At 32.9% G+C, this 26,351-nt stretch overlaps 1 protein-coding gene across 3 annotated transcripts in view; it reads left to right on the top strand.

Annotated features, from left to right (window-relative positions):
* The first annotated feature begins 3,773 nt into the window (after window positions 1–3,773).
* Window positions 3,774–26,351, top strand: part of LOC145668895 (solute carrier family 2, facilitated glucose transporter member 1-like) — a 206,793-nt gene continuing 184,215 nt past the window's right edge. The window contains exons 1-7 of one of the 3 annotated variants that reach the window (XM_081737160.1): window positions 3,774–4,052; window positions 4,913–4,945; window positions 8,866–8,892; window positions 18,452–18,475; window positions 21,826–21,855; window positions 22,281–22,328; window positions 26,198–26,221. In XM_081737160.1, coding sequence (XP_081593286.1) covers window positions 4,934–4,945; window positions 8,866–8,892; window positions 18,452–18,475; window positions 21,826–21,855; window positions 22,281–22,328; window positions 26,198–26,221 — 165 coding nt within the window. In that variant the 5' untranslated portion in view covers window positions 3,774–4,052; window positions 4,913–4,933. The remainder of the gene's footprint in view (window positions 4,053–4,912; window positions 4,946–8,865; window positions 8,893–18,451; window positions 18,476–21,825; window positions 21,856–22,280; window positions 22,329–26,197; window positions 26,222–26,351) is intronic. The other 2 variants (XM_081737161.1, XM_081737162.1) reach the window with 2 other exon arrangements.

Genomic DNA, 26,351 nt, shown 5'->3' on the forward strand with positions numbered 1-26,351 from the left:
TTCCGTATACGAACATTGTCAACCACTGAATTTTAGAAAAACGTCTCAACTGGTCAGATGTTACTGATATTTTGAATCATGTTACGGTCAGTGTATACATTGACAAGCTGTATTCAGAATTCATTGCTTTAAAAATTCCAAAGCGAAATTTATCATTCTTCTGTTAGTTGTAAATGATTAAAACTTTTTCAAGCTATCATACCTCACTCAACAGAGTTGTTTAATTTACCTGCATTTGTATTATCAATATTTTTAAAGCAATGCATTTCGTGAAAGAGTGTTTAGCATGATGGGAAATGCTTGGATTGATGCAAGAAACTGTATGTCTGAAAATTTGCTGAAATCTGAACTAATGGTAAAAATTAACTTTCACACGACTTGCAAACAATTTTACTCTTATGTAAAAAAGAATCATGCTGTATTGAAAATTGCTAAAAATGAAAACACGTATAAATTCAAGTCTGTTCAGAAATAAATATTTTAATTACAGTTTCAAATCAACCTTATTTTGTTTTTCTAACAAATATTGCTAAATATAGATTTAAAAAAAACATACATGGATGTGTTTAACTGAAATAAGGTACTAATTTGACGAAATTGAATTTCCTGAACTCAAGCTGTGGATGTACGGGTGAGTAGGTTTGAAAAGTTGGCAACATGCTTCTCGTTTGTAAACAAATAAATTAACCATTTAGTTATTAGAATGAAAAGAAAATTATTTTCACTTGCAATCCTGATGTCTTTTACATAAATACCTGCATTATAACCTTCCCTTTTTTATTAACTAGGATTAATTTACATCCTTTTTAACTCCCATACAAGCAGAAATTATTACCAAAAATGTGTACAGAGACTACGCACAACCCTGTAGAACGTCAGTGATTACGTCACAGCAGAGAGCGAATGAAAAAAGAAATATCCGTTTATCAGAAATAAAAGATTATCCTTCTACTACGCAGCAGGGAGTTACTACGCCGCAATTCTGGTTGCACTGTTCAAGGGGTTTACTGATATTATTCTGTCAGCAAATCTTCGTTCTTACTATTTTTTCTTATATTTAACGTCATATGTATACATTAGAATGAACTTAAAGATGATAATGACATTGTCCCAATGAATCAAAACTAAATGTGGAACTGAATGTGCCGTCAGAAAACTTTGCTTATCTTCTAAGGGAGAAACAAAAAAGTATAAATAATAAATAAAAGGGGAAGTTATCACGTGACTTAAGCGTACGTCTTAGTGCCCACGTGCGTTCTATAATAACATAAATCAATGCTTAGATTGTGCAGTACAGAACAGTTTCTAGGAAAATGTGACGCAATCCAAAAGTTTTAAACAAGAGGAAACAGATACGCACTTCATTTGAGGTACACTCATGTCAAAAATTATTGTCGCATGTATATAAATATGTTGTTCTAGGAATATAATTTGGTAACGAATTCGCCCGGTATTTCTTATAATGTTACTATGTGTATAATTGGCAAAGACATGTATGTGGAAAATTTCATGTCAAAAGAGCAGTAAATAAGAACAATAAAACGAAAATAAAACTTTCTTGTCTATTTAGCAACATTTTGTTTTATTCACTCTAATTTTCGTATTTATAATTATTTTCCTATGAAATTTACCACAAATATACATTTCTCGATTATACACATAGTATCAGCATAGCGCAGCGCTATGGTATCAGTATTAAAAGTACCCTGCAAAATCATTATCATATTATATTCTTACAAGAAGACAGTTATAGATATGCAACAATCATTTTGGACATGACTGTACATCAATAAGGCCTACAATTTGTATGAAGGTACAGCTTCAATTTCGGCATGTGGAGAATGTGATGTATGCATTCACTATCACGCTATGGTTATCTTTAAGCCCAGGTTTCCCCGGCTACCTTGGGTGTACTGATTTGCATTGCACCAAAGAAAGAACGAAAAATAAGTCCCGCACTACCGGAGATCGAACTCGGGCGGTCCGGTTAGGTCACTGCAAGATGGGACGAACACAAAGTTCTCCCCTCTCCAAACATTTGAATATCTAAGTTAAATTCTTTCCTAGTCATTCTGTACGTCACGTCAAGTAATTATATATATATATATATATATATATATATAGAGAGAGAGAGAGAGAGAGAGAGATAGATATATAGATATATTCAATCAAAAACTTAAAAACTTTCTTGTGCGCCTTATATCTGGAGATCTGGAGAACTAGATGTCGTGTAGCCAAACCAAAATTGTCACTTAACTCAGTATGGTGTGCTTATTCTGTAAAAGATAAGAAAATTCGGTTTAGAGCCCTTCAAAATTTTTGTGGCCCCTGATCCAAAACCTCATTATTGGTCAAGATCGCAATCTTTTGATCCCTTTTTTGGATCATTCTTAAATTTCTTGTTTATTTTGTTGTTATTGTTGTTGTCGTTGTTTTATATTTTTGCTGCTTTTATTATTAGCGTTTAATTCCAGTAATTGAGGAGTTTGATGTAATAAGGGCGTAAGCGAGTTTACATCCTTGTTGCATCAAACGCATTTGTGGCTTTTGCCATGTTTGTTTAGCCTCCACATTGACTTGATCCCTAGTCTTCCGTTGCAAGCGCTCTATTGGCTGAAGGAATTCTACACGCTTTCTCTCGCTTAGCAACAGCCGAACCCTTATTGGTTCAACGCGAGGGTGTGTGAGAGTGTGAGCTTTAGTTCGCATCTTTGCCAAGACATTTTGGTAGCACAATAGTAACATTTCAATTCAATATTGAAATAAAATGCTGCATATTACATTGCTTTATGTAAGAAAGAAAAAAAAAAAAAACACAACTTAAAGTTTCAAAATCGTTTTTCCTTAAATGCATGTTTCAGACTTACGCTCTTATTGCATCAAACTCTCAATTTGTTACTGTTCGTGATATACCTAGGTAGCTCTTTAGATACTGTTTTTGTCGCGCGTTCGCCAATTTTCTAAGTTTGGTAACATATAGGTGCACGTCTGTTGTTTCACGTTTTCTCAAATATGCGTTCGGAAGGCAGCTCGACGAATCGTGCTGAATTCTTCCGATGCATCACAAGTGAGGCAAAACAGTTCTATGATTGGAGTAGAGCCCAGGCTTCATGAGTCATTGCAGTCACCATAGTTAAACAAGTTATGAACCATTGGACTGGTCCAGTGGCGTAAGTCCCCCCCCCCGAAATTTTATTTACTTTATTAAAGTAAATGAAATATCTTGTAGAATTTTCAAATTCCAGAACTAAAGTTAGCGAAGCCCCTCCCCAAAACAAATTCGTAAATACGCCACTGGACTGGTCAAAGAATAATATCATATCTACCCGCATTTTTGGGGGGAGGGGGAATTGAAAATATTACATATTTTTTTAGAATATCAGTATAAACATGTATACGTTTGTCACGTGGAACTTAAAAAATAAATAAACCAACGTGTATGAAGCGTGATAAATGTTATTGCAGTAACAGGGGGAGATTTGTAGATAACATCATTGGAGTATTACGCCAAATTCATTGATAAATTTGCGTGGCGGGATTTAAAGATATGTGTTACACTCAGATACGCACGTCCATACACAAAATGACGTCATCGTTATTTCCCATACCAAAATCCTCGTTTCAGGATACTATCATATTGATCCTCCTCTCCTGCTATTAAAAAAAAAAAAAAAAAATACTATTCCCACACTCACGAAGGTATGACGTCATCCCACGCGCAGTGTCGGATTGGTCTATTCTGAGGGTGTGTCGGAGGGAGCGTTCGTCCTCTATTTCACCTTTTCATTTCGGGGCCGGGTAGGGTTACACAGCGCAGGTTATACCGCGTGGGTGTTTCAAGCAGCTTACGTCACGGATCGTACCAATTGCGCCTTCAAAATTTTTGCTCTCGTTTCCGAAATTCAATCGTTATCTGGCGTCGTCCAAGAAAGACCAAATATTTAAGTCATCTCAACTGTTCGACAGTGTTAGTTTACGTTTTCCCCCAAAGAGACAAACATTCAGGTTGGTCAGACAACAAGGAAATAATCAGCTGTTGATATCTCACTAAGGTGATTTAAGCTTATGTTTATCTTCTGCACACACACTACACATATTGTCATTTTTATGCACAGGTAAAATTCACCTTGTTTAGTTAGGTAAAACACATGTAGTTGTTAGATGTTGTTGCACCGGTGTTGTAGACTAGATAACTCTCTTTACACTTTAATATCTATATTCGATTAGATTTCTGAAAAGTTAGAGCCAAACAAAAGAGTATTTTGTAAAAATAAAGTATTGTTCCCATTTCCTCGAGAATGTCGTGTTAAGTTCCTTGTGCTATACAGATAAATTGAAAATTTATTTTGTAAAGATAAAATGCAAAAAATCAGCAAACTATTTCTAAATTTCGAGCAGGAATTTTGTTCTTGTAACATTTCGTAAACAAAAAATTCAGTATGTAAATTGTTTTGCGTGGTTACATTGTATCATAACCTCCAAGGTGGTACCAAGGACGTGACATAATTACCGAAGGCGTGTCCTTTTTTTGGTATATACACAAACTTTACACTGCATTCACGGTTTATTAAAAAAAAAAAAAAAACCGCAAGATATGCAAGCATACATTTTATGAACATATATGTTTTTAAAAGTTACATGGATGAGATTCAAATTATAAAATTGACAATAATTGATCGTTAGTAGTGTTAGTAACTTAGAAATAAAGTTAACTTACTTTGTACAAAACCAAAATGTTTCAAGAAAAATAGTTTTTTTTTTTTTTTTTTTAAGAAAATGGGCATATTTACCGCGTTAATTACATGTGTTTGAAAAATATTATTCAATGTATAAGTGTTATATAGATAGGTACAAAAATACAAAAGGTATATCTTAATATTAATTACATTACTTTTAATCAACGCTGCAATAGTAACGGAAAAAACAACTTACTATGGAAACTGAGGTAAGTTTATGTTGCTTCTTTAGGATTAATCTACAACGTTCGTGTTCCAGTAGAAAATAGCAATACAAAATACGTAGTTCCCTGTAGATTATCCTGGCATCAATGGTGCATGAAATCCCTGAAAGTAGATGATGTATTTGTGAAAACGGTGTTCATTAGTTGTTATGTGTCTTTTTCTTTTATGGAGAAAAAATGTAATTTGTCACAGTAGTTCACAATATGTTTTCAGTGACTAAATGATTAGAATCTACATTGAAAATTCTGTTCTAAGGAAAGTAACATAAATTAGAGCTGATCGCACAGCAATAGTGTTCGGTTCAACCAGTGGCGGATCTAGGATGTAGAAACTGGGGGACATCAGAACCCAGAACCCAGACTATGACAAGTATATCATGAGTATACTATAAACTTTCAATCATGCCCTTAACAATATATAGGCCTAACTAATAGCTTCAATTATGTTTGTCACTGAAAAAACTGGGGAGGGGGAGGAACCCCCCGGCCCCGGAATAGATCCGCCATTGAGCTTATCGCATATCCACAAAGTAGGAACTTTACTCTTTTCGAAGTTATTGGCTAAATATAATATTTCAGAAACCACAATTAAAGAAAAGAACACACACACACACACACACACACAAAGTAGAAACTAGGATATCTAACAGCCTATCCGTAGAAATCAAACATCATCACAATACCTTAATGTTTTTATTGCTGATTATATAATTGACCAGTGGTGCCCACCCCTCATGTCCATGACGCACCCCCTCAATTGCCTATCCGTAGGTGTTCTTCTATGAAAAAAAAAAATCTTTTCGATTAATTTTTACACCCTCTCAAACATATTTATATAGATTTTTAGCCCCCCCAAATATTTCAATGACGCAGTTTGCGTCATAGCCCCCCCTTGTGGGCACCCCTGTAATTGACTGACTATTTCACCTTAAGTCAAAATGAAGTTCTCAGTATTTACTACGTGTATAGCACACTTACGAAACTCCAAACAATTTGAAACGTTACGGTCAATACTTTGTCAATACTGGGAAATTTTGCACTTCTCATAACGCAAGGCATGCCCATGGGAGAAAAAATTCAGGGATTAAACTTTTAGAAAAATGGAAATTTAAAAAAAAAAATACAAAAACTTACGCTAGAAAATGTTGAAATGTCAATTTATCTAGTAGAAACTTTTGTTAGGGGTATTAACCCCAATATTTTTCTCTGGCTACGAATATGTTATGGTATCAAAAATAATTATCTGTTAAATTATTCATATAACCAATATTTCAAAGAACTGATAAAATGTATTATATCCGTCTTTTGTTTATTTTGATAGTTTGCAATTTATGAAAACAAATATACTAACAACCGTTAATAATAATTCTTTTTTTCCCCTCATACATTTTTCAAAATACTTCAAATCTCGGAAATCAAACACGGTTTATTAAGTAACTGATTCATACTAGATTTACTATATTCTATGAAAGAAAAAAAAACGGTTTATTAGTATTTTTGAACTGTTATTTGCTACAATAAATCAATGTTATCAAAATATTTTTCATTTCTTTAAAATTTTTCTTCAAATCAATTATAATTAACAGTTATAGTTTTGAGCACCAGTTCTCGACCTTTTGGCATTCACCTGACAGAGAAATATTGTTATTAATAATTTCAGACCTGGAAAGTAGGAAAATTCGAGCTGTTTTTGAGTGTATTTGCTTACTTAAGTCCCCTACTGGTAGAACGTTATGTTCCACATTTTGGCGAGACATAGTGGTTAAGAAGTGATACTGGTTCAAGCCTAGGCCATGTAAGTTTGTAGTGTGCAACATCGTATCAGTTGTTTTTTTTTTTCCTTCAGAACATAACCGTGGAACATATAATCATAATACTATATTTCATTTCATGTCATTTGTACATACCTGATTTAGATTTAAAGAGTCGAATCAGTAAAATTACATCGCCAAGCTAAGCTTGGAAAAACTCTGACGAAAACTTCTCCATAGTGAAGAAATTTTCAAATTTGATAGGGCTGCATTTTAGAAGAAAGCGAAACATAAACTGAAATTTTTGATCAAGATAATGTTAAGAAATTTCAATGTAGTGTTAAAAAAAAGTGCATATTACGTAAAAGATGAGAGAACATTTTTCATGTTGCTAGATATAAAAACTGCTAGTGTGCAGCAGTACTTGACCCCATAATATTCTTAATTTACTCTTTTATAGAACATTATTTTGACACGTACTGCTACAGTTTTTCTTTCTTGCGAACGTGCATATACATATGTGTGCATATTAGCCATTGTTACGTGACAACAATTCATGTACAAAAACAAGTCACTTTTAAAAGAACAAAATATCGTATTGTAACGTAAGTGTTGCTTATTTACACGCAGGTGTAAAGAAACCTTCTCAAATGTAGTTAATTTCCTGTTGTTTGTGTATGCAAATCTGTATATATCTTTACAGCTTATCGTTGTTTGTAATAAACTTTTTTCATTGTATAGTGTTATGCTAGTCGTAATGATTCAAAATTAGGGGGGAAAAAGTTTAGGAGCGGCTTGTTTTTGAAGGTGTTGAGCCATTAATTTAAGAGGAAAACTCTTTTCTTTCAAATATACTGGAATTTTACTTGTGTCTTGGGATGAATTTTATTGGATCTGTCTCAAAACGGACCAAGTGTGTCCTAGCTATTCGATTTCTGTTCAGCTCTGATTTGGTGTAATGCGAGGCAGCTATCTTGTAGAAAACCTGATCGAATCCAATATATCAGCCAAAACAGTCTGAACAGACCCAACACTGATCTGCAATGTGTTTAACATTCACTCCCCTATCTTCCATAAACAGCTACCCATGATGGTCAATGGTCACTGATTTTGAACGTCCCGAACGTGGGTCGTTCGCTTGAGTTCGGCACCAGATTTCTTTACAGCCGCTTGGAAGAAGGGGATATTACCACTTAAATTCATTATGTCTTTGTGGATTTCTTTGGTTGTCATATTTTCTACCTGTAGGCATTTGATCATAGCTCCAGCTTATTTCTGGTCTATTTTCGGAATGGCTTACACCTTACTTGCTTCGAAACACTACAACCTGCAAAGACACGAAGACAAACTTTTGAGTTATTTGTGCAAAGTGTTACAAGGCTTTATGCTGCACTGGTACTCCCGAAACTACAACTATAATTATTTCTAGATGAGATCGAGATTTTCAGTCTATCCTCGTATTTACACCTTATGCATGGGACCTTTGTTGTGATATAATGTTTGCATGCGTCAGTGTTGTACCCTAAGCTTATTTCGGAGAGAGTAAAACTAAGTCTTGCTTTCGAAAAGTTGTTATTATCCGTTCATGTTCGTGAATAAACTATTAACATTTAAGGAGAAATATATTGGCGGATGACCTCCTACATTTTTATAGTTGGTTCGTAATTAGTGATCAGTTATTGATGACCTACCGAGATTTTTAAATTTAAGTTACGTTACGCTAGATAAGGCTAAATTAAATTTGTTTAAATCAACTTAGATTTGGTTGAGTTAAGTTAGGTTGGTTTAGCTATAGAGGGTATCCCTTGTTTGTGTGAAAGAAAGTAACTACAAATGTGATTTTTTCCCCTCAATGTCAGTGTTCGTTTTATAGTAAAAGTGCCATGAAGTTTAACTGTTGGCAGATCACTGAATGTTGGTAGATATGAAAATAATAAAATTAGGAAATCATTAAATTTCTGAACAAATATTAGTAGTCATCCACATATTAGCATATAATATTAACATAACATGACTTAATTTTGAACTAAGCCTTTGATATTTTTTCCATGTTTCTGGCATTTAATCTAGAGACCAAAAAAAGTTATTTATCACTTGGGCATTTGTTTTCGTCTAATATATATTTTGTATGTTCTTTTTTAAATGCATATTTAGAAAGCCACAGAGGACCAAAATAAGCAAGTAAGTAATCTTAATCTTCGTACTTGTGCAAAATCGATTTATTATTTAGAATCTAAGAACGGTGACAGCAGCGCTATTCTATACTGGTCATAAAATGAAACAATCTTCATAAAATGAAGATCGCATGTTTTGACCTTTACACACGTTGACATAATCCGCCTTATGCAGAGTCGTTTTGACGTATGATTAACATCATACTAAAGGCCTGACTACCGCAGGAAATATATGTTAGTCGGACTCTTTAGTATGGCGCTAATCACGCTTGAGAACGACTCTGTATAACGCCCAATACGTCTAATTATACCTAATATAGTATACTCCTATACCTAGTATGGTATAAGAAACTTTCGATTCATTCAATAAGTGTTCTTTTGGTAACTTGTTTTAAAGTAATAATGGATGTATAATTCAATAATAATCAATATTTATCAACTACTGATAACCTTTGTCATTATCAATAGTGCTAAAGGAAGTTCACTTCTTGTAACGTAAGCTGGAACATTTTTGAGCTAATGTTCTAATCCATAAACTTATTTATCAATTTGTACGCATGAGAAAAATATAAAAAAAAATAGGTCCATAAGAAAAGTAAATATATTTTTGAAATAAAAACAATCAATTTAACACCGAACTTGTCCAACTATAATGTTTATCACAAAGAGACTAAGACTGTTGCATTCCTCTAAACTTCTTTGTGGCATTTTATATAAAACGTGAGAAATTAACCTTAAAATACAGGGTTATTCAAAAAGAAAGAACAGATTTCAAACACATATTTCTTCCAAACTACAAAAGATAGAAACATGATTCGAACGTTACTTGATTAAGAAAAGTTTACAATTTAAACAGCCCGGATAGAAGTTCCAACCACAGCCGCATTGCCGCTGTTGTTTGTTGTTGTTTGTCTGTAGTGAAATGGCGGCGTCACCACAGGAGAAGTCTTTTTGTGTGCTACAATTGGCAAAACTTGAGTCCATTGTTGCAGTTCAGCGAACATTTCGCCGTCAATTTAATAAATAACCGCCGCATCATAAGCAAATTTACGGGTGGCATCGGAAATTCTTGAATGACACCATTCCAGGACGTTGGATTGGAAGAGGAGCAGAAGATCAACTTTATCGCCGGTGGCCTCCCAGGTCTCCAGATCTCACTCCGTGTGATTTTTATCTATGGGGTTACGTAAAAGACTGTTTTTATCCCTCCTATGCCTGACACTCTTGAAGATCTACGACATCGAATTGATGAAGCTGTGAATTCGGTAACTAGAGACCAGCTGATTCGTGTGTGGCAAGAAATGAGCCACCGTTTTGACATTTGTCGTGTAACACACTGTACTCATGTTGAATGCACACCATAATTACTAACAATAAAGTGTAAACTTTTCTTAATCAAGTAACGTTCGAATCATGTTTCTGTCTTTTGTAGTTTGGAAGAAATAAATGTTTGAAATCTGTTATTTCTTTTTGAATAACCCTGTACTAGTTGTAACCTTTTTTTTATCGGAAAAATGTGTTCTGGAACTACTAAAAACACACAGCAACAAAAGAACTTCAAATCCTTGATAATGATGGACGTAATCTATCGAAGCTAAACGGTTATTTATACAAACACTTATTCATACTAGATACGTTTTAAAATGCATATTCCATATAATTTTCATGTTATAATTTTAAAAGCTCAATTACCTTTCATACATTTCATTTGCAATGTCTCTTTAAAAAATCATTTATTGAAGAGATGTGAAATAACAAAAAACAAATTTGCCACCTTTAACGAACAAACAAACAGGATGCTCTGTGAAATATTAGGTATTTCATGTATATGAATGTGACCTAACATACATTGAACAAACAGGATGAACAAATAAAACCAGATGTGAGGAGCATGCAAAATATATACGATTAAATCAACCAGAGAAATCAGCATTAGTGCAACATGCATTAGTAGACTAACATAAAATTTTGTTTGAAAATGCATCGGATATATGCAGGTTCACTCATGGATATGAATTATTATTAAGAGAAGCAATGGAAATAAATTTACGAGAAAGAACATTGCACATTGAATATTCTCTACCAAGAAATAAAAATATTAGTAGTTTACTTGACATGAACACAAATTGTTGACGATGAACAAAAATAAAACGTTAAGGTGAATTGAAAAAATAAGAAATTTTCCAATTATCAATTTATCCTTATATTGTTTATTATAACTGGAAATGATCAATAGGTGTTAATGAAACAAAATTAAATAAAAACTAAGTATATATTAATGAAACAGTTACACAAGTTTTATTAGTACATATTTTGTGCTTTGGTCAGTTATGTTTTGTTAATACATATCAATTTAAGTTTCTTTATCAGCGGCTTGGCGCCCCTAAGCAGGCGCCTATGGTTGCTCCCTGAGTGGTAAACACAGCACTGACTGTAACACAAGGTTATTAATACATATGCATGTTTTGCGTTGGTCAGATTTCGATTTTTTTAAAAACTTAAGTTAGGTCCAAAGCCAGATTGCGAGATATACGAGTAAATCATCTTTTGAAATATGTGCTTCAGTTCTGCACCTTCTTCTCCACCTTCCTCCTGAACCAAAAACACGAAAAATGCCAATACTATTGACTTGAACTAATTATATGTACCAAACAATATTAATTTAGTTGATATTTTGCTTTGTGTTACCAATACTGTGCTTTATCTATCATACCGTAGCTCGTATTTCAAGAAAAGTAATAAAATATAACATAATTTGTTGGGAAAAGATTTTTTTAAACTCAAATTTATCGTAATGTACACTATAGGGTCATTGGATACAGAATTGCCATTAGTCAGTATGTAATCAATTATTATTGACAGTCTGACTTAAGAAGAATTACAAAGAAAAAGAAAAAAAATGTTCTACTTAGAGAGACGTAGAGCTACTGTAGGTATAACCTCAAAACAGAAATCAATATCGATTTTGCACCACCTGCCTATATTGCATTGGGATATCTTCTAAGAATAAGACAGGCTGCTACTATTTTGTTTTCTATTAGTTTCGCATTGAAAGTGGAAGTAAAACATGTAAGTTAACTGTAAAGAATAGCTATGTTAATATGGATAGGCAGAATGTTACTAGTACAGAATTTCTTATGTTGGCATGTTAAGACATTTTCTCGTATTGTTTTTTTTTTTAAATTGAAAGAGTGAGTACTTTTTGCAAATAATAGACTAACAATAGACTAATAATAATAATAATAATAATAATAATAATAATAATAATAATAATAATAATAATAATAATAATAATAATAATAATTGCTCTTTTGGATTAGAAAGTTTGTTAACAATAAGGCAATGTGTTCTCCTTGGTGATCTAGTGGATCCCGCGTGTGCCTCCGCTAATCTACAAATTCCCAGTTTCCATTCCCATATGGAAAACACCAATCGCACTGTTGTTGCTCAGAATCCACTTTAAATTGTACGTCTTATCCTATAAAGAATTCCTTCTGACGAAAGCCGTAAATACGACTCAATAAGAAGTTAATGTGATAAGTTTTTTTTAAAAAATGACATTAAAGACATGAAAATATCACCTAAATTTTCTGAAGGATGTGATACGCCATCTTGCATATTCTTTTCATAGTTTAAATGAGATATAAAACTAAAATGAAAGTAATCGAACTAAACAATATAAAGTATTTTTTATCACTAGCTGTTTACTTTCGCAAATTGAGAAATTTCCTATGCGCCACGATTCTGAGCTAATATTTTTCTCTCTTCTGTTATATAGTTGGGATTAGTAGTTCACTTTAGTACTACTCCTCAATTGCGATTCTCTGTTCTTTACTTAGTTTCGATTTAACTATACCTTCTATCATAGTACTAACCCTCAGAATATAATTACTTCCCAATAATTTAATAAGTTTTTCCATCCTCTTTTCAAATAATTCTAATATTACATTCTCCTTATTATTGTTAATAGTTTCCTATTTGTTTTTTTTTTATTATTTCACCCAGCTAATACTACCCATTCTTCTTCATACCTACATTTCGAAAGTAATCCATTTTCGTAACTTTTTCGCAATGTGGGGAACGCGGTGGCTCAGTGGTAGAGCGTTCACCTCTAGTGCTTTGGATCCCTGATTCTATCCCAGCTCGCGCCAAATGAACTTTGCGGTGGACAAACACCGTATGCGTGTGTTTCCTCGAGGTTCTCCCCTTTCCTCCCACTCTCTTCACTGCACTATTTCATTCATTTCTCATCATCACCGTCTCCTTTGGCCTAGCCGGCATAACCAAGGGACATGAAACTTAAAGATTTCATTTCATTTCATTTTTTTCGTGATATTTTCGTTTCTGCTCCGTGCATACAATACTTAATCCGAAAAAAATGGATGGTCCTCTTTCTCAATCCTTTGTTGAACAGCTCTCAAAATACGCTTTTCTTCCCCTGAGAATTCATTATGAAATTGTCACTCGAATAGACGTATGTCATTATACAGTACTTTTCTGTTAAAATACCAATAAAGGCCATTAAATGTCCATGTTAATGTGATGTTAATACAGTCTGCTTATACATTATTTAATCATCTAGTTTGCATTATTTAATTTCGCAGGCTGCTCGCAACAGGAGGTTTTAGTAATCGATATCAATTACTGTAAAGTAAATCACATTTGTACTTTGTTTCAACCTTCATATTCTCAAAGGTGCTCCATTTACAGATCACGCAACCCTGCATATATTACAACGAAGGTGAAGTTGATTATGTAACAAGCCTTCTATTTTTAACAAAGAAAAAACTGTTCCCCATCCTTTCAGAATAATTAGTTTGTATTAAACATTTTTGTATATGTTGTTTCACTTTCTGTTGTCACTCGAAAAACATGTACAGTTTGTGACAAAAGAAGGAAAAACGACGTAGGTTTATATACAATTTCATTACGATTACTTGTACAGGGTGTTACAAAAATGTATGACAGTATTTTGGAAACAGATTTCTCACATCTAAATAAGAAAAAAGTTCATATGGACCTGTGTTTAAAAGTGGATAGGTTTGGAGTTGTAGGTGCCGAAAGCATAAGTGAACATAAATAACTACTACTAGGAGTTCATAGCTTCACTACTATAAGACCTATCGTAGTCGGGTCAAGGCATCACTGAGGAGCTGGTATGTGAACTACCCAAATGTCCATGTTTAAGAACTCCAGTACTTGGATACTAACATTTAGTAAGAATAAGTGGAGAATGAGCAAGTATTCCCAGCCTCTCTAAAAAATGATCGTGCAAGTACCGGAGGTACTTAAACATGAATATTTGGATAGTTCACATATTAGTTCCTCAGTGATGTCTTGATCTGACTACGATCGGTCCTATAGTAGTGGAAGTATGGACCTTTAAAGTTCTTTTTTTTTTCACGTTTTTGGCACAATATAACTACAAAACTATGCACTTCCGACCAGAGGTCTATATAAACTTTATTTCTGATCTTGATGTGATAAATCTATCCCCAAAATATTTTGACAAATCTTTGTAACTCCCTGTACATAATTACATGTACAGATGAGTAGTCTTGAAATAAAATCATGTCTTTTATTTCATGTCATATACGTAGTTATGTTCTGTAGGCTAAAGTAGGCGAATAATTAAAGGAAGCGGAAGATTATGAAACAATTGGTAGAATGAGAAATGTATGAGGAAAGAAAGAACTTGAAGCAACCCACAGGCACGACGTTGTCTACTGTAATCTGCATGACATGAGATCGAACCATGGACCCCTCACACCTGAGGTGAGCTGCGGTACGGCTTATCCGAGTTGGATCTTTACATTATGAGTGTGTGCCTTGTATAGGAACGTTAAAGTACAAAGAAACAAAACAAATACAAATATAATGAAAAAAAATAAGGAAAATTGGAATTCCTCTATGATAGTTTTAGTTTACAATGAATCGATGTAACACCAGAAATATATTTGTCAAAATAAATATGATTGATAGTAAAGTAACAGTTATTCATAATAACTATAATCAACAATTGTATAATTATAGTAGTACTCATCATAGTCATCGTATTACACTTTGTTATAATTTAATAATGGAAGTATGACAGGGTATTTGCCATACTTTTACTAGAAAACTATTGTGCTGTCATTAAAGCTACTGGATGGTCGTAGCCCAACCAGATGATTATTTTTCATTTTGTTCCCAGTATAAAATGGATTCACAGCCGTGTGTGGAACTATATTAAATAAATATATACAATAAAATGAAGGGAGAGAACAATTCTAGAGTATATTACTGAGTCAAATGGATTTGGATACTACTATTCGTACCTAATTATGTTTGTAGATACTTAGATTCTTTATGAAGAATATTGTTTAATGAGTAATGCATTTATCTTCTCTATATATTCATTTAACATACATATATTTTGTCTCTTACTTAATTTTACTTTATGCTACACATGTTGTTTTTAAAAAATAACGTATTAGTAATAATCATTTATCGCATTCGTTATCTATATTACTTGTTCCAAAATTCGTTACATTTAATATTATTCACTTTTATTTTTAAGTTACTTGATCAAATGATAGTAACCATAGATCTGACATTTTACATGTCTTTTGTTTGTAATGTTTATTTACAAACTACTTCGAAACATTTTTTTCGCCTCTGAATCCATTTATCTTCTAACGAGGGGAAAGTAGATTTCGTGGCTTTTCCCTGTTTCCGTGAATCATTCAAACAAGCAGACAATAATTTACATAGGGTGTTAATTAATTACATTTAATGTTCTTTATAACGTCATTTCAGTTCACACTTCCTTATATGTTTGCCCTAAATTCTGATGTACTTAAGAATTACTTAAACGTAATTCACCAGTTAACTACTCAAAATGACATAACACAGAATACGATATATTCGAATTTAAGTATTTTTCGAAAATACATTAACATTTACCTTCTAAATTTGTACAAAATATCTTCTTTGTAAACGAATATCCACTCATTCACAATGGCGTTCCCTGTTCTAGTTGTTCTTGTTCTATAATGACAGTTGTGGTTTTATAATATAAAAAATGCTTTTATAATATGCAGCCATTAGCCATGTCGGCTATTCCACTATAAATTGTTAAAACGTAAAAAAAATTGCATTAATCAAAATTGATTTGCACTATAATTGTCGTGGTCACGACCGAAGTTGTAAACCTAAATGGCGCGGACACAGCCTGAAATCGCCCGTGTTAAACAGTTTGTTATACAACTAAATTATCGTGAAAATTATAGACATTCACTCCAGGAATGTCCACATTCTTTAATATTTATATTAAAAATAAAAGAACTAAACAAACAATACATGTATCAAATAAAACTTTGTATTAAACTGGAGTTCGAGACATTTTTTTTTTCCTATCCCGATGCCATTTTGCTCCGAACCCTTTTTATGTTCTAAATGTTCCAACAATCGCGTTCCTTTTATGTTCTAAACTAATTGTAAAAAAGCATAGATATTCATGTCTGGCCCAAACTAAATAACATAAATAGGCAGATCTGGCCATAAAGAAAAATGATATCATACGTTACGGACCATTGTCCATAGTAGCATATACATATTGTCATTGTATCTTCCTGTATTCGAACCTAATAAAACTTATTTAAAACGTCGGCATAGTGTTGAATGAAGCACTCCAAGCGTTATTTTTGATCAATTCTTCATTACGCATATTTTTATTAGTAACAGTAGTGATAATAATAATAATAATAATAATAATAATAATAATAATAATAATAATAATAATAATAATAATAATAATAATAATAATAATGCTAAGAAGGAATTCTGTTAAAAGAAAAGATAAGATTACACTTTAGATATGGATTAAGCATAGGACGATCTTTTCCTTCGTTAAGAGCGAAAAAGATAAAAGATTTTAGAACATCTTATAACTTTAGGCAGGTTTATTTTCTGTAAGATATATTGGTGTATTAGTGTATATATGGTGGGCTGGAATTAACTCCCTATTGAAAATTGTTTATAACTTTTTTAAATGCTTAACCAATTTTCATGAATCAAAAAGCATTTTGTTTCTTACAGTGGTAGAACTTTTAAATGATATCTCATTAATGTCATTGCAAGTATCAGTGCGGACCATGACACCACGACTATGACACTAAGCAGCCTCATCTGGCATCCTGGTACGGAATATGGCAATATGTGGTACAAGTACAGAGGTGGTGACAAACTGTGAAGTGACCAAGTGCCTCAGTAGGTGCAACGACTATAAGGAATCGTCATTCAAAGCTAATGGACACAGGTTCTGTAGCAAATATTAGAAGACACGGTCGCCCATCAACATCCAGGACAGAGTAAACTGTGCAAGTAGTTCAGCAAATGTTTACTCGGAGTCCTCAAAAATTACAGAGACAGACATCTCCTGAAAGTGATTTAACTCGACACACAATCCGAACTTTCTGAGGGAAGCGTTAAATTTTCGTCCATAGAGACCACATTATTGCCAGGAATTATTACCGAAAGACCGTGATCATCAGTTAAGTATAGGGAGATTATGCTTGCTTGGTGTGAAAACTGGAACGATGTTTTCAATAATATCTTGTGAATGGATGAAGCTGTGTTTCATGTTGGCGGTTTGTTAACCTACATAATTGATATTATTGGGCAGGAGAGGATACGAGGGTTGTTGTTGATAAAAGGCAACTCGCTCAAATGGCAGTGTGGTGCGGCATAACATTCACTAAAGTTGTGACTGCATACATCATTCGGGATACAATAAATGCAGAAGAATATCTTGCTATGTTTGAAGATGATTTCCACGATATGTATCCACTGGGACAATTACAATGACCTCATCTTTATGCAAGATGGAGCCTCGCTTCATCTTGCACGTCTTGTCTGTGCATAGCTCGACACCCATTTTGCAGAATACTACTTGGGACGCCGCGGCCCCCTTGAATAATTAGCAAGGAGTCCTGCAACTTCTTCCTCTGGGGATGGACGGAAAAGGAAGTTTATTGCACAAAACCAAAATCTCTCAATGAATTGGAGGAGTGAATTTGCCAAGTTCTTGCAAAAGTGTCGCTGGAGTATCTGCAAAAGTCTATCTTGAATATCTCTAATCGTTTATGAAAACTAGTGTAACTGGTGCTTATGTAGAATTTTAGGAAAGCATAACAATTCTACCATTGTAAGGAACAAAATACTTTTATTTCATGAAAATTGGTTAAGTATTAAAAAAGTTATAAACAATTTTGAACAAGGAGTTAATTCTTGCCTTCCTGGTATATATTCTCATATCCTATTTACTTTATAGTAAAACTGAATTGACATGTTTACTGCTGAGAACTAAACACAACGTATTGTAAGTGTGTATAACTATGGAAATGATTTTATTACCAATTGTAATCAAATACTTTCGCTATTCACAATCATATTTGTTGCCGATATGCTTGTTCTCATATCAATAACATAACATTGAATTGGTATCATGGTCAAATAATAAACCAAAGTTGTTTTTAAATGAAACTTTAAAATATGTTATTTTCTTTCTTTCCTAATGCTGAAAGAATGAACAAATGATGGAAACACAGGTAGGTTACAGACATTGTGCTTCACATTAATAACCTAATGAATTTACTTTGATCACCATGGGCAATTGGTAGCTGAACTTGTTCCACTATAGGCCCACGAGAATAAAATCCATTTCATTGTGAAATCGATGTTGGCATGACCATCAAGATTTCATTTTATGGAACATCCCATAGAACAATAGAAAACGCACTGCAAAGGAAAATCTTAAAGTTAAAGCAACCCAGTTTGATTCATTTCAGCTCAGCTTAAGTAGGTATAACAAATAATTTAGAACATTTAAAAAAATCGTAGCTGCTTTCACACAAGTAACCAACTTGTTTAGCATGTTACAAATAGCACAACAGTATAATATACTACGAAAGTATTCCGAAAACTTGCAGTATAACCCCTGTACTGTTATGCAACCACAGCCGCAATAGAGAATGTATGGTTGCCTATGAGCATGTCAATTTGCCGTAATTAACCAAGCATTCGTTGAGGTGCTTCATAGTCTAGCTCCAATGATTATCATCAGATCCTAAAGAAATTTATTTGAGACTACCGGGAAGGTATAGAATACTTTTTTCAAACGAACAAAACAAAATAAAAAAATCAAAATCGATGCACCCACGTTGAAATTATGCGTGAACATACGCAGAACTCTAGCACTACACTCTGGCCGGCGAACGATGATTTCTGGCAGCTCAGCTCGCGAGGACGACTGAGGAGTGCGCTGTTGCCATGTGCTTCTCTCACAAGGGTAGGATCGTCTGCTTCCTCGTTGAGGGTGACAGGGGTGAGTGAAAATTTCGCAATGTGTGGTGGTTACCATGGAGACGCGACAGGTTTCGCGCCTAAAGTTGGTTGACCTGCTGTCTTTTGCTCGCTCGCCGTGGCCTTGTGCAAAGCTGTCAGAAATCATCGTTCACCGGCCAGGGTATAGTACTCAACTTAATATAAAACAAATTGAATCAAACAAATCTTAGCTCATATATTTTATTTAACAAACATTCTGATCCTGATGTAAATATTGCAGAGTGGTATTATTCCGCCAGTCATCGGATGATTAGTTATTGGTCAGTGCTTCTTTCGAGAAGCACATGCCTATACCCTGTCAGTGATTTACATATTCTCCGCGCGCGGCCATATTGTAAATCGTGATTCACGAGGTCAAGTGTTAAAGCTACTTTCTGCGCATGCGTTTTCTCTTTTATTGCATTAATTCAATTTAATTCTAAGGCACAGTGTTTTCTTTTATGTTATTTTATTGTAAGGAAATTGTATTTCTGGCAATGAGTCTTATAAACAACAAAAACATTTAAAAACAGCTTACTTGACAATTGATTATTTTCTTCTGCCGCGTAGATGTTCTAAGTGAACCAATCACCACATGTATCTGTTTACATGAGGTACTTAACTTTCCTTGAATAAACTATAGTTATATGCCTTCTAGAGCTCTAGCACGCATACTTCTGCGTGAGGTTGTATTATACGTGCAGCATATAATAGGCTACGTCCGCATCTCAAACGTTAATTTGATACAATTAAGAGACAATATGGTGTTGAAAAACAGCCGATTAATTTAGATTGTGTCGAACTATATACAATTTATGAAATGTATTATGTGAATGTCTTGAATTAACACACAATTTTAACATTCATTTTTTTTTTTTTTTAATTCTTCAGTTCATTCACATTAGCGTGTCACTGAAATTAATCCTATAATAAGGATAGAAGTTATTGGCCATTATATCAATTTTCTTTTTCTCATTTTTTAAATAAATAAAGAATGTATCTGCCATTCTGTAATGGTTAACTAAATATATATTTATGAAATGTGAACAAAATCGTTGAATTTGTTTTAGAATAGAAATATTTTATAACAAAAATCAATTCAAACAGTAAAGTGACTTTTTTGGATTCTTCTGACAAAAATTAATTATGGTTTAATGCAGGATTATTGACAAAAAAATTTCCTTATGCAATATGCATAAAATCGTCCGAGAGAAACTCAGTAAACTACCCGTTCTAAGTATTTCTGAGCTTATATTAATTATATCATGGTAATTAAGGGTTGTTAATTAAGTATTGTTTTCTAGAAAGTAGCGATTTTTTACTTTTACCTTCAAGCAGTTCTTCTTAATTTGGGAATATAGTGAGAGTAAATACTATATTTCTCCTTAATAAGTTCATGAAAATCATAACTTTAAAATTTGGTATAATTTGAACAAAGTAGACTGTAATCCTGTGCACGTAAGGGCGGTCAAACAAATGAACAGATATCTTCATGTACCTAGGTACATTCTTTGACATAAGAGAAACATGAAACATATAAAGCCTCGTAACTTTCTCGACTTCTATCATTGTTCGAAAGTAAAATTACACTGATTCTTACAGAATTATAATGTTTTTCAATAATTTTTAAAAATCGCTTTACGTGAATCTTAAACTAAGTAATTATATCATCCTTTATAGGTTTACTTTTTCTGAATCAGTTTTATTGAAATTACTTTACTGTTTGTAAGACATTCTAACAACGTACCTATTCTCTGTTCCGTCTTACTTCAAAAGGACTATAAACAAAGCCAGGTGAAAGTGTGCTGAATTACTAACGTATAAATTCTTGTGAAAAAATATATTAACCAATACAAGTATCCATAGTTTTGCGACAAAACAAACGTATAATGCTAAGATACTATTATGAGAGACAAGATCAAGATATAAATTATGCAATAATATTGGAATCAAAAACAACCAACCAAGGAAATAACAAAGTATTGAGTGCAAACATGTGCGATTTAACATTCTCAGAGCGCCACTTCAATTGTGAAGATATGTTTTGCTTTTAGCTGGAAATATGACTGACTCCTCTTTTCATGACTCCCAAGAGAAACATGAAACATATAAAGCCATTGATGCCTCGTAACTTTCTCGACTTCTATCATTGTTCGAAAGTAAAATTACACTGATTCTTACAGAATTACAATATGCTTTTCAATTGTAAAAAGAAAGAAAAAAGAGAGGTCTTTGGGTACTAAAGAAAGGCGCTTGTCCTTAATACTCGTATATTGATCAATATAATCATTTGTCGTTCAGGAAAGTTTTGAAAAAGAGAAAATAACTGTTTTACACAGCACTGTCAGTTTTCTATTGCATATTTCCGTCATGACTCGTATAAAAGCAAGTGCATCATTTGCTCCTCCTTCTTGAACTATGGGAGTAAAACATACTTAGCCAATCAGGTTTTAGAATAGCGTAAGAACACAAAAGGTTTTGTTTATTGCTATTTCGAAGTAAGAGGGAGCAGACAGTAGGTTATATTTCACTGAAAACTGAGTTAATAATCCGTGATTCATTTATTTAATGCTAGCAACAAAATGGACACGCCAAAGTTGAACAGGTAACTATTATCACTTAATGTGTGGATAAGTCTTTTCAATAAAAAATAAAAATATTTTCTTGTGTCTATTAGAGAGCGGTTTCACTTTCATAGATAGGAAAAAGATTATGGGTAGAAAGATTCTTACTTATATCAAAAGCACTATTAAAAAAATTAACCTTCTGCTTAATCATGAAATCGCTTTTAAAATATTTGATACATCATTACTATGGAAAATAAATTTGATTTTGTTACAAGTATCTCTTTTATTCAATTTCTGAGAAGTATGTTTCTTGTTATTATAAAATATTTATTTAATTTTACTTTGAATTCAAAATAAATTGTTAATTTCTCTTCTGCAACCCATATGAGCTGGATAACCTGAAATATATTTTTAAAAATAAAGTTTGAATTAAATATTGTAATAAATATTTCTTTCCTCAAAGCCCACAAGTTCGGAAGGAAATGAACACAAGGAAACATCAGGAACGAAGGTAAAAGCAAAATAATTTCTATATTTGGTTTCAAGTTCAGTTACAACGAGGAGTGCATCTATTCTGAGAGATTTCTTTTGTGGAATATTGTTCTGAGAATAGGAAGATAGAAGCCCTACGAAGACCTCTCTTTTAAGTGCCATTCCATAATTTATTTTTATGTTACTGAGTTTTAGGAAATACGAGGTGTCTTCAAAAAGAAACCGAATTTTCGAAATAACGTGGAAACCGGAAGAAGAAGTGCGCTGCGGCTACTGAGCGCACCTAGCGACAGGTTTAGATAACAAATTGCCATTTGCCGCGTTTCGTTATGACCGTTAGTTGGCAAGCTACAGCCGCGGAAGCGAGTACGCGCACAAGCTGCTCGTCAGATTAATGAGACAGTGGCAATGAAAGAACTTAGAGAATAGCGTATGTCCGTGAAATGTTGCTACAAACTTGGCAGAACATTTACAGAGACATTTCAATTGCTTTTCAATTTATTGATGGTCTTCTTATCCAAAAATGCACGCATGAATAGGTGGAAAATCAAGGTGATGTTGGTTGTGTTTCTTGATTAGAAAGGCATTGTGGATAATGAATTTGTATATTCAGATGGTAAGCAAACGTGGTCAAATGGTAAACAAACACTTGTACTAGAACATTTTAGCGCGGTTGAGAGATGTGCGCAGGAAGAGACCTGAACTGTGGGAAAGCAAGACTTGGATAGTGCACCGTGCCAATATTCCTATTCACGCTTCGCTCCTCATTCCCAATTATCAGGCAAAACATCAGATTCCAGTTGTGCACCATCCACTCTGGATGTAGTCCCAACAGACGTTTTATTGTTTCTCAAGCTTAAAATCACTTTGAAATTATGTCTTTTGCAAATCATAGATGAGATTCAGGAGAATGCGACAAAGACCTGCTCACCATCTCAGAAAATGCGTTCAAGGAGGTTTTCCGAAAATGTATTGCCAATAGGGAGGACTACTTTGAGAGTGATAGTGCATAAAATGTTGTACAATGAGCAATAAATATGTTGTAGCAAAAGTTCGATTTGTTTTTGAACACACCTCGTATCTCCCTAACGATCTCTAAGCACGATTGCTAAAATGATTTTACAAAATACTATAGTATTTTACCAGTCTATGAATATAATGATTCGTTTAACTCTTTAAATTATACATGTAATTGTGAATACTAGGTAAAAATTACCTATAAATTCCCAGACATAATATGAGTTCTGTTGGAAAAGGTAATAAATACGTATAAGAAGCAACGCAATTGTCTACAGTTTACAATTGTCCAAGTACAGGTCAAAAACAAATTATGTATGTTGAAATATACTTGTAAATTGAAAATATACCTTCTCTTTCTATACAAGTAATGAGTTTCATATAATACTCATATGTTTATTTTCCTGTGCAGACTTTTGATTACGAACTATGAGCTATCAAAGTTGAGAATTGGACTTACTCAAATTTTTGTCAAATAAGTTTCTCGAACTGCTACTTAGAACGAAAAGTATATGGAACAACTCTGTTATTAACGTTAATTTGAGGTATAAATAAATGATGAAAGAGAGTTGATTAACTATGTTGAAGTAAATGCACTGTCTACCTCTAATAAAGATTTTCTAAGATCAATGAAAGATGTTTTTTTTTCTTTCTAAATAATAAAGAAACTAACTATACTTCCGCCGCTGTTTCTCCCGGCCTGGCACAACCCACTTGTTTACCGTTTACTGACCTGGAAGCACGTGGAATTCATGCTGTGTTGCAATTTAGCGAACAACCTTGAACTTCCTCCGGTGTATAGCTTTCTGCTTATTGCTGTGACGTGGCAATAGCCAAGTGCTTTCAAGCACATGAAATCAGCAACAGCCGATGCCTAGTGCGCTTTCTCACATTATTTTTTGCTTTAGACTCTACTGCTACGTGGTTGGAGGACAGCTCATAGAGTGGCACGACTGTAGTTACTATTTTAAAATGTAGTAAAATAATCTAGGGCTTTCAATAAAATAACATTGTACTTGTATTCAGAGATATGACACGAACTCAAAGTTTCTATCGGCAACTTCAATTCAATTTTCTCTTCACGTAAACATACGATTCAAATTTTACTAACTAACCAAATACTCTTCATATAAGATCGGATAATGTACGCTCATGTCCAAAATTATTGTCGCACATCTATAACTGTCTTCTTGTAAGAATATAATTTGATAATGATTTTGCAGGGTATTTTTAATACTGATATTATGTGTATAATCGGGAAATGTATATTTGTGGTAAATTTCATACGAAAATAATTATAAATACGAAAATTATAATGAGTAAAATAAAATGTTGCTGAATGGACAAGAAAATTTTAGTTTCGTTTTATTGTTCTTATTTACTGCTCTTTTGACACGAAATTTGCCATATACATATCTTTGCCGATTATACACATACTAACATTATAAGAAATACCGGGCGAATTCCTTATCAAATTATATTCCTACAACAACATAATTATAGACATGCGACAATAATTTTGGACATGAGTGTACATACAATTCATTTGACAACGAGAATAAAATGCGCCCTAGGTGTTATTTTAGTTAATAACTTCGAAATTAGTAGATTCATTTATATTCAGTTTTGTTTGAAGTAGTCAGAGGTGTAGTTCTCTTTATAGCGACGAATCAGTATATTAATTGGTGAATTATTTGAAACTTTCTGATAAAAAGAACATATAGAGCTACAGTATATACCCATTTTCTTGGGGCTTCATACACAAGTAATTTTACATTAATTACAGTATATATTTAATTATTTGTAAATTGCCCTTATTGATTGTAATTTCTTCGTATATTTATCCCTTGTAATTTACAGATGATAGTGGCAGATAATAATAATAATATGATATATAAATATTTGCTATTTCTATTAGTAGAGGTCTTCAGTACTCTTATAACTTTTTTATTATTAGTTTAGTGAATAATTTAAAGAAATTACAGAATATGAAAAATGTAAAAAGAAAGCCAAATAGTAGCTACAAAATTAAAATCAAACAAACTAATCACGGTTTCAATTCTTTTTGTTTTAATACAGCAGAAATATGAATGTATAATTTATGATGTCATAATTGAATCATTTGGATAGTAAGTTGCATAATTAAAAAAATATGGAAAATGGACTAATGCCTTCATTCACTTCAATGCATGGATATTATTATTATTATTATTATTATTATTATTATTATTATTATTATTATTATTATTATTATTATTATTATTATTATTATTATTATTATTATTATTATTATTATTTCAAGTTATATTAGAAGATCATAAACAACATAATTATGGCTTTGGTTGCCAACATAACAGAAATATGAATTGTTCATGGGGTGATGAACTTCAAATTTCTCACCAGGAAAATTTCAACTTTGGAGCTTGTGACCCAAATGTCGGCATTAGTCCAAGTGACCCAAATGTCGAACACCCAGTTTTCTGCAAAATGTAAAAGGTCTTTAAAATATGTAGAAACTGATTTAATAGTATTTAATAAAAATATTGTAAGACCAAGTGACCCAAATGTCGAACACCCAGTTTTCTGCAAAATGTAAAAGGTCTTTAAAATTTGTAGAAACTGATTTAATAGTATTTAATTAAAATATTGTAAGACCCAGTTTTCAAATTTATCGTGTTTGTTATTATTAAGTCATTTGTTCTAAAAGAAATACGAAAAACGTTTTGGAAAATGTAGTGAAATATTTAAGAAACTGAAACCTAATGAGAAGATTGATGAATTGGCTCTAAATAAGAGAAATGTAACTGTGTTCTTAATAACTAATTTGTGTTCTTTCTCTTTAAATGCTGCTTTTTATATTTATAACAACAGTATGGAACAGTACATGCTGCTAAGGTAAAGAAATTCTTATTAATTTTCTAAGCTGACAGTATTTTTACATATTGTTTACAGGTCTTAACAAGCGAGATTCGTTTCACAGTTGTGAAACTAGGGTAGACTTCCAAATTAAGATAAATTTTCCAAC

Source organism: Thermobia domestica, chromosome 13 (assembly GCF_964235325.1).
Source record: "Thermobia domestica chromosome 13, izTheDome1.hap1.1, whole genome shotgun sequence".
NCBI classification, from domain to species: Eukaryota; Metazoa; Arthropoda; class Insecta; order Zygentoma; family Lepismatidae; genus Thermobia; species Thermobia domestica.